At 26.5% G+C, this 9,558-nt stretch overlaps 2 protein-coding genes across 2 annotated transcripts in view; one reads left to right on the forward strand and one right to left on the reverse strand.

Moving 5' to 3' along the window:
* Positions 1–902: 902 nt before the first annotated feature.
* Positions 903–9,558, reverse strand: part of LOC126850132 (transcription factor IIIB 90 kDa subunit) — a 23,487-nt gene continuing 14,831 nt past the window's right edge. Inside the window, exons 6-15 of the mRNA XM_050592832.1 lie at positions 5,697–5,846; positions 3,997–4,090; positions 3,787–3,916; positions 3,546–3,642; positions 2,401–2,562; positions 2,250–2,323; positions 1,784–2,018; positions 1,554–1,704; positions 1,292–1,473; positions 903–1,182 (exon numbers count right to left, since the gene is read on the reverse strand). Coding sequence (XP_050448789.1) covers positions 1,055–1,182; positions 1,292–1,473; positions 1,554–1,704; positions 1,784–2,018; positions 2,250–2,323; positions 2,401–2,562; positions 3,546–3,642; positions 3,787–3,916; positions 3,997–4,090; positions 5,697–5,846 — 1,403 coding nt within the window. The 3' untranslated portion in view covers positions 903–1,054. The remainder of the gene's footprint in view (positions 1,183–1,291; positions 1,474–1,553; positions 1,705–1,783; positions 2,019–2,249; positions 2,324–2,400; positions 2,563–3,545; positions 3,643–3,786; positions 3,917–3,996; positions 4,091–5,696; positions 5,847–9,558) is intronic.
* LOC126850135 (BTB/POZ domain-containing protein 6-B) overlaps positions 6,966–9,558 on the forward strand; it is an 11,796-nt gene continuing 9,203 nt past the window's right edge. Inside the window, exon 1 of the mRNA XM_050592837.1 lies at positions 6,966–7,388. Coding sequence (XP_050448794.1) covers positions 7,292–7,388 — 97 coding nt within the window. The 5' untranslated portion in view covers positions 6,966–7,291. The remainder of the gene's footprint in view (positions 7,389–9,558) is intronic.

The raw sequence follows: 9,558 nt of genomic DNA on the forward strand, positions 1-9,558 counted from the left end.
CCTATATTATCGTAATTTTACTGTGAAATAAATATTTTATAATAATAGAAATAACAATAATAATAATAAATTATAAAAATAGATAACACATATTTACAAGAGAAAAAAAAATACATTTGTATAAGAATTGTTACTTATGGTAGACTGGCAATATTTTACGCGCACACACATAAAACACCAATACATTTCATAGATTTTTTATTTTAATTATATTATACGCAAAAAGAAGTAAGAATAATGAAACAAATATATTTCCAAGATTTTGTTTTTTTCTTTAGGAAAAGTAACTATTATTTATAATCTTATGCCAAAAAATTTTTTTGAAGTTTTTGATAAACAAGAAAAAATATATAATATATTATAATTACAATTTATATCTTAGTTTATTATTTCTATATTAATCAGTAATAAATAACAATGTCATAAAATGAAGTGCAAAAATCTAATTATTTTATTATGAAATTTTTTTAATGTCTTAAATCTTACTGGACTAATGGCATTCACAGTTAAAAATTAATTATTGTAATAATCACTATAAAAAAATGTCATAAGCTATTTTTTTTAAATTATATTAAATAACATGTTGCTATATAATATCTATTCTTTTATTTCTAATAATAAAGATAGTGATAATAATAATATTCATTCTTTTATTTCTAATAATAAAGATAGTGTTGATCAACTTATTCTCTATATATTGGTATCAAACAAAATTCTTATTTTTAATACTTTTTTAAATTTCTATAGTATATGCATTTTATTCTAATAGTACATGCACCAAATAAAGATGTCATTCTAATCATACATATAATAATACATTTATTCTATTCAAGATGCCTTGATAGATGCCTGGATAATAATGATTAATGTAACATAATGAGAAAGCAATATAGAAAAAAGTATTAATAAGAGTTTAAATTTATTTAATATTAAGAAGAGTTTAAAAATGTTTATAATAAGTGTTTAAAGTTGAAGTATATTAAGAATATATATAGGTATTTTTTGACTAGTTAAACAAATAAATTTAAAATATACCATATAAATATGTAGATTTCTATTCATACTCATAGCTATGATCACAAAATTCATCTTCAGAGGTAGCATGAGATTCAAGTATTTGTCCAAGTGATATTTCCGTGGGGTCAGGTTCTTCTTCATCGAAATAATCATCATTATCATAAACTGTAACAGGAATGAAAAACTAATATAATTAATATCTAATACTACAATAAATATCAATCATAAAATAGAAATAAGCTAAAAATGAAAACTAGAAAAAAGATTATGCAACCATTTTCGGACGTATCTGCTGTAATTACATCCTCCGAATTAATTTCTTTTTTCGTAGCTTCTTCATCCTCTTTCTTTGGTATTTCACATGCTTTCTTTAATTGCTCAGTATTGGGTTTAATAGAGCGATATTTTTTCGATAGTGGAACCTCTGCAGTCTTCAGTGTAGGATTGGTTATTACTCTAGTTGTGTAATAATTATTATACAATAGTCAATCGATTAAAATTAAGTTAGCCAAAACTGTAAAATAATATATACTAACGGATTATTAACAATTGCGTCGTCTAATTCTGACATATTTTTTGTAAGTGACTCTTGATTGTTTTGTTGTTGATTATTTATATTTTTTAACACTTCATAATTTATCTTAGAGGATATCTTTTTTTCTTGCAGCATTTTTTCAATTGCTTCGCCTAAAGAAAAAAAGAATATGTAATAACTCAATAGTATAAAGGTATCAATATATGAAAGAAAAAATTAAAATAAACTTACCAGCAGTATTTGCAGGTGTTTTGTTCTTCCTGGAAACTGTCTTTCTTCTTTTCTTTTCAGTTTTACCTTCTTCTTTCTCCTTTAAACGCTTTTCTTCTTTTTCCTTTTGCTGAACGAGATAATCAGCGTTTACTTTGTTCCAAAGAGCAGATTTAGATTGCGATTCTTTTTCCGAGAGAATGTAGCTATCTAATTCCTCGTCATCAATGTCATTTGTATAAATTTCTTCAGAAGACTAACAAGAAAATTTTTAATTATTTCAAATGTTCAATACATAATGTCATAGATTAAATGATAATATATAAGAATAAGTTTTGTATTTTATAATTATGTAAAAAAAAAAAAGTACTTGATTAAATAAAACTAAAAATCTAATAAAATACTTATAGTTTATAATAAAATTATAGTTTATAATTATAATTGTAATTTGAATTCTCAGAACACTTAGAAAATAAAAAATACTTACATTTTCCAAATTATCTTTTTCTTTTATTTCATTTGAATGATTATTCGTTAACATCATCGACGCTATATCCGGACCTGTACACGATTCATGAAATTACAAATTTGCATTGATAAAAGATAAGATAATATAATTTTATTGTATAGATTCTTACCTAATTTTGTAATAAGTAAACTATTTTTATTAGTCTCATCCATTATACCATCTCGAAAGTTTTCATCAGGATCATCAACATGATTTTCAACATATTGTTGGATTATGTCCAAATTACTCTCCTGAATAAATCTATCTGCGTCTTCGTTCTCTATAGAAGATACTGCAAAAGATATTTATAAGAGATATCTCTATTACATATCTCTAAGCTATATTAAGTCTATTAGAGCTATATAATATATTATGGCAAATATTTATTCACATAAGCCTAAAAGTCTTTCAAGTGATACATTTTTTCAGAGTCATGATCTTGATTTATCAAACATCATTATATTAAAATTATATAAATACAATATAGAATTAAATATTACACATAGTATTATACAAGTGTTATCGGTAAACTATCGCAGTCAGATTGTAATTTTTCAATCATAAATGTAATATGTAATATAATATATATATAAAATGTACATAACGCATGTTATATCGTTATTACATAGTAATTATCGACATGTGCAAAATGAGTATCCAAACCCAAAAATAGAAAATAGATTAAAAGAGAAAATGCAAAATAGTTAGAATTTTTTTATTTATAAATGCAAGATAATAGATATTTTAAAAATAGTTTTTTAAATGTATATTTTTATAATTATTTATATTTAAAATCTTATATTTTTTTTTATTTCCTATTTATTATATAATTTCTATTTATTAGATTGAATCTTACTATTTTTACTATTCTCTCTATTCTTTTTTCTAACATAAAGTCGTGTCTTTTAGCATCACTGTGTGACACATATATACAGGATGTCTGATATTGACCATATCATTTCTCGTATAGATAAAATAGGTGAAACCGAAGAGAAAAGTCCTTTACTACTTTGCGATTTTCGTAATAATTATCGAGAAATTAATTAAAAAAGATCGATCAATTCATGCGAGTATAAGTACGCGGCAAGAAGAGACAACCCAAAAATGCGTTCGTTAAGCGCGCGACAAAGTTTTGGAAAGAGCACTCTATGAATGACAATGATTACATACGAGCTGTACATAATTTATAATTATATTATACACAATTATTTTTAAATGAGGAAAAGTTTAGTCCTTCTCTTGTATTTATAAAATAATGTACAAAACTATAATTACCATTCTTTCGTTTCCTTGATTTCCCTATTCTATAATCTTCCAATTGTTTATCAATTTCCGCTTGCAGTTCGCTTATTTCCACGTCTATGTTTTCTAACTAAAAAGACACATTTTTAGAGTAGAAATATTTTGTATAAGATTGTCTTAACTTAAATTTAATTTTAACTTTTCCAAATAAGAACGCTTTCCTTTCAAGAAAATAATATATATATATACGTATATGTATATGCAACAAACATACCCTTTGTAAACGTTCTCTATCCTTCTTACGTGCTGCTTTAAATGCTGGAGGGTCTTCCTCTTCTAAATCCACTGTCTCAAATTCATCTAAAGTCAAAGCACTAGATGGTGTATCGCCAAATTCCATTAATCTACATATAAAAAGAAAATCTATCATTACTGTATATATGTGCTAGAAATAACATATAAATATATGGAAAATATATTTTACCTCTTACGTAGAGTAGATTCATGTACCTTAACAATTTTTATAATGTCAGTAGATGATCTATTAAATTCATGCAGTCGCGCAGCAATCAGTAAAGCTGTATGGAATAAAAATATATACATATATACATAAATACGTATACACTCATACACGTGCAAGCACAAAGTAAAAAGGTTTAGAATGACAAAATATTTTGAAAACAAAGAATATTTAAAAAAAAAAAAAAAAATATTTTTAAAAAATATAAAAATTTTAGAATATTGAATAATTCAAAAATGTAATTCAAAATTGTCAAGTCTGCTCCTGAATTAATTTCCAAAAGTTAAAATCATCAAAAAATTTTCAACAAATGATTTCTATTTTTTTATGCCAAATTTTTTTAGTGATTGCCGATATATCGATGTGGACAGATTGATCGAACAGAAATCAATCTCTTTCAAGAAAAGATTTTCAAAAATTCGGTCGTAATTGAATATAGATAGATTAATATTATAAATCATTAAATTTATCTCTTCAGAATTTATCGAGTGTCATTTTCGTCAAAAATCTCTATTTGAAAAATTAGTTCCTCTCCTTGCCTCTTCCCCTAAAATAAATTCCGTGAATTTTGCATTTTGTCTCAATCAAAATTGTCTATTCTGTTAATTATCCTGCTTTTATTTTTCCATTTAAAAGATTATATTTTATATAATATAGCCGAACAGATTAAATCGGACACCTTATATACATACATATATGTACACATAAATACATATTTGTAATATTTAAAAAATAAAACTTTTATTAAAAAACTTTGAATGAATATATTTTTTATTTTAATTGTTACAATTTAGTAAAATTATATTTTGAAATCATCTCGAGATTAGTTACAAGAATAAAAAATAAATATTGCTATTTAAAAATTTTTTGATAATTATGACCTTTGAAATCTATTCAGGATCAAATTGATATATCACCATTAAATAGATTACTTAATATTTTGTTGATGTTTGTATTTAATATTGTCTCAATGTATCCTTTATTGCTTCCTCATAAAGTTACAGAGATAAATTTAACAAGAAAAAATCATTAAATGACGAATTTGAGAATTGGCAAAAGGATTTATTTTATGAAATTTTGAATTTTAATTTTAAATTTTTTTTCTTAAGTAAATTTTTAAATTTTTAAGAAAAATATTTTGCAGTATCTCTGATGGTATGCAAATTAGAAACTTGCACAATTGCTTTTTTATCTTTTTATTTAGCTTCATAAAGCTTCTTCTATGAAAAAGCCACAATTGAAAAACCCTTCCTCAGAGGAGGAGCTTGTGAGTGAAATAAAATAATGAAGAAGCAATGTATAAGTTTCTAATTTGATTTTTTTCAAATATTTTGTCTTGGCTTTTTTCTATTCAATTTTAAAAATATTTATAACATTTTAAAAACATTATTATCAAAATAATAAAAACATAAAAAATATTATCGATTAATATGTTATCGAGAAAGAAAGAGAGGAAAAGATGGAGAGAGAAGGATGGAGAAAGATGGATGGAGAAGGATTCAAGAGAGAGGGGAAAGGAAAAAGAGAGGGAAGAAAGAGAAAAAGAGGGAAGGGAGAGAGAGAAAGGGAGGGAGAAGAGATAGAGAAAGAGAGGGAGAGATGAGAGCGGAAAAGAGGGAGGGGGAAGGAGAGAGAGAAATTTATTTAAAATAAAATTTTTCTACCTGCACCACATAGACCAGATGGTCTACGACCAATATGAATACTGTCCTTGTTCATTCTCTGAAGTATTCTGGTGGCTGTTCTACCTACGGCATCAGTTTTATCGCCAAAATCAAGTTTCTGCGCAAACTTCTCGATGTATAAACAAGGATCTATATAAAACAGACAAAAATACATTTGTCATATAAATTTGTATTCTTTTCTTTATTTTGAATCACGAAAAGTTTCAAATCTATTCCTATAATTCGATTCCCAATTTAGCGACTTCGCCCCGATATTTTTTCTCGCCTTCGTCTCTTCAGGAGATAAAGAAGGATTTTTATTACGAATTTCAAATTGACATTTTAATTATGTTTGGTATAGAACCAAAAAAATATTCGTGCCCTGTTCACATAATCGCAGATAGCAAAATGCTAGTAGTATGCCAGCAAATTCAATCATGACTTTAGCAGATTCTGTTCTGCTGCGTCCTCATTAAGCTTCATTTCTGGCTTGCCAACATAATATAACAAAGAAAATGAAGCAAAAATCGAATATTATTTCGTGATAACAAATACGCAGTAAATATCGAGGAAAGTCTGCCAGATCTGATGAAAAATGCGGCAGAAATCAAGCATGACCTTCGTTACATGATGATGAGAAACAATCAGCAAAAATCGAGCATAGCCTGCTGTCACAATATGACGACGAAAACCTAGAAAAAATAAAACTCAAAAGCATTATTACTAAAGAATATATAATATCAAAGAAAGAATTTTTCAAAAAATTCTCCCAAGAATTCTAATAAAATTCCTTGATGGATACAAAAAAAATCTCTAATAATTCCAGATTTTCCATACTTTTCCAGGGAGTAAACATCATATTTTGGTCATAATTTGCGAATTAAAATAGTTTAATTATTCCAACACACACGCACATTTTCATAGTCTCTCCTATTAATCCATAATAGACACAGTAATCTGTCCCTTATAAACATATATAAAAATCGAATATCTGGACCCAACATATTTTGCTGATCAAATTCTAATAAAAAAAAAAAGAAAAAATAAATAAACTCGAAAAAAACAAAATAAAAAAGAACACGAAAATCATAAAATTATTTATTTTGTCCTAATCTTTAAAACGATTAGCTCGCATAAGATAGGACGCTTAGTGGTTTTGATTATCCCCACTCTTTTTTTTCTTTTAGGTAAAAACAAAATTCATTCGTGCTTGTTTTTACATCGTCTTCAGACTTCTTATTTCTCTATTAATTCTCAGTTTATCTTGATTATGTCGATAGGAAAGTCTATGAACAAGATGTCACGGTTTATTTAAGTTTATTTTATTTTCTTTATTCTAAAAATCTAAAATGACAATTAAAATAGTCATCTGTGTGCGTGTGCCGTCCTCCTCTTTGTCGTTCGATATGTCTATCGACCGACGCGGCAGCGCTGGCAGTGGCGGCGCCCCTCAAACAGCGCCTGTGTGCAAGAAATGGCGGCTGTATAAGCGGACAACACACGGTGCTCTCGGACTCGTTTCTGTGTGTCACACCCGTCCGAAGACGGGTTACGACGCGAAGAAAAGATATTAACATCAAGCAAACTTAAAGACGATGGCAATGTCGAATCTGTACTCGAAGATTTCCACCAAGCCAATGAAGCGCTTTCAAGACAACATCGCAGTCAAACAGACTAATGCCTGGATGAACGGTGAGAGTGAGAGTGAGAGAGTGAGAGAGTGAGAGAGAGAGAAAGAGAGAAAGAGAGAAGAGAAATAGAGCAAAAGAGAAAAACCGCTTTGTTCGTATGTCGCGCGAATAAGCAAGTTTGCTATTTATATATGTCGCACCTGATTTCGCGAATGTGAATCTTTATCGTTTGTCGATCTTCTTTGAAATGCGCGAATCATGCCAAAAATTCGTATTTATATGTGGAATGCACAATATAGTTGATATATTCTTGTCATATTATTATTTAGAATATATGTGTATATGAGTTCTGCAAACAGATGGAGAAAATATTTTGTAGAGAAAAATCCACAGATTTGCATAACCTGTACATAATTGACTGTATTTCTCAAGCAGAAATAAATAAAAATCGATTTTAAGAATGTTTTGGCTGTACAATAGTAGCAAAAAACTGTCAAAATGAAAAAAAAAAAAAACATTTCTTATGTTTATACTGTTTGAAAAATCAAATAAATCCGGATTAGAGAAAGAATTGAAATATCACAAAATAATATAGTTTTTAACGTTTTCATAAAAGAAAATAGTTGTATTTAATATTTTTCCTAATTTATGAGAAACTTTTGATCGTGAATGACTTCTGAAATCAACTGCAAAAAACGAGTAATTTATAGAAAGAGAGAGAGAGAGAGAGTGAGAGATTTTGCTACAATTTAATAAATAACTTTTAAACGAGTAAATGGGTTTACTCGTTTAAAAATTAAATTTTGCACAAATATTTATTATTTTTTTTAGTATACAATTTTCTAAGTACAAACTTAAAGGAAATTTCCTGGCTTATTTTAAGAAGAAAAGGTCCTACAAATATGTGTCCTAAAAGGCTTCGTTTTCAAAATAAAGAGTGTCAAAGTTGTGCAAAGAAAATGAAAATTTCAAAAATTTGGAAAACATTTAAAGATATTTTATTCAAATTTGGTATGCGTGATATTAATATGGTATTATCACATACTTTTTATTACATATTATTATTCTTATTACTTTTTATTACACATTTTTTTATTATTACATACATTATGTGGTTTTTTTTTTTTATTATTACGTACATAATGTAATACAAATATGGTATTAAGTACCAATAAAACATTACCGATGAAACTTTTTTTTTACGATACCGATGAAACATTTTTAAATTCACCAGGATTAATCATATGGATAATCATATTAAGTTTTTTAATAAAAAAATGTTAAGAAATAAATGTAATTTAATAAATTAATATTTACTTCAAACGGATAGACAAAGCGCCTTCTCCTTGTTATGTACATAAAATTTTCATTTTTTTGCACAACTTTGACTTTCTGTATTTTGAAAACAAAGCAATTTAGATGTTTATAGATCCTATAAATACATGTTTATAGAACTTTTTCTTGTTAAAATAAGCCAAGAAATATTCCCTTCAAGTTTGTGTACTTATTTAGGAAACACCCTGTATATGAAAATTTTTATTTCGCTGGCAATGTTTTTTCCTTGTCAAATTTGCAATAAGTACTAAAATATGCGATTTTCCATAAGAATCAATACTAACTTTAAACTAAAATAATTTCCAAACCGTTAAGAGAATTATGCGGTTTTACACAGATATTCAGAAGAAATAGTAAAAGACTATGAAATTTTCATGTTTTTGACATATGACACATACATCCTTAATTGCCAACGATGACGATATTTCGATTTCAGATTTCAAAATTATGGAATTTTTTTATATATGCAATAAAATGGATTCTCGTCTTATTAATTAATCAATTAATTATCGATTAGATCTTTAATATACCAATATTTAATTATAGAATATAATGTAATTTAAACATTATCTAAGAATAAATAATTAATGGCAGAAAATCTTTTATCGAAATTTTAGCTTGTGAGAAAAAATTATGAGTATCATTTTAAATTGATAATTGATAAAAACTTCCTAGATAATCTTACATTAATATTCCGCTATAATTTGTTATAGCGTCGTGAATTTCATCAACGAAAATCACATCGAATGTATTATAATATTGTATTATAAATTTATATTGCGTCTCGTCGACGCGCTGTAAAAACAAATATAAAAATCATTCATTCGATTTTGGGTTAAGTATAAGAAATATATAAGCATAAACCAAATATTTTGCATCTCTCGATTCTTTCAATT

Source organism: Cataglyphis hispanica, chromosome 5 (genome assembly GCF_021464435.1).
Source record: "Cataglyphis hispanica isolate Lineage 1 chromosome 5, ULB_Chis1_1.0, whole genome shotgun sequence".
Classification (NCBI taxonomy): Eukaryota; Metazoa; Arthropoda; class Insecta; order Hymenoptera; family Formicidae; genus Cataglyphis; species Cataglyphis hispanica.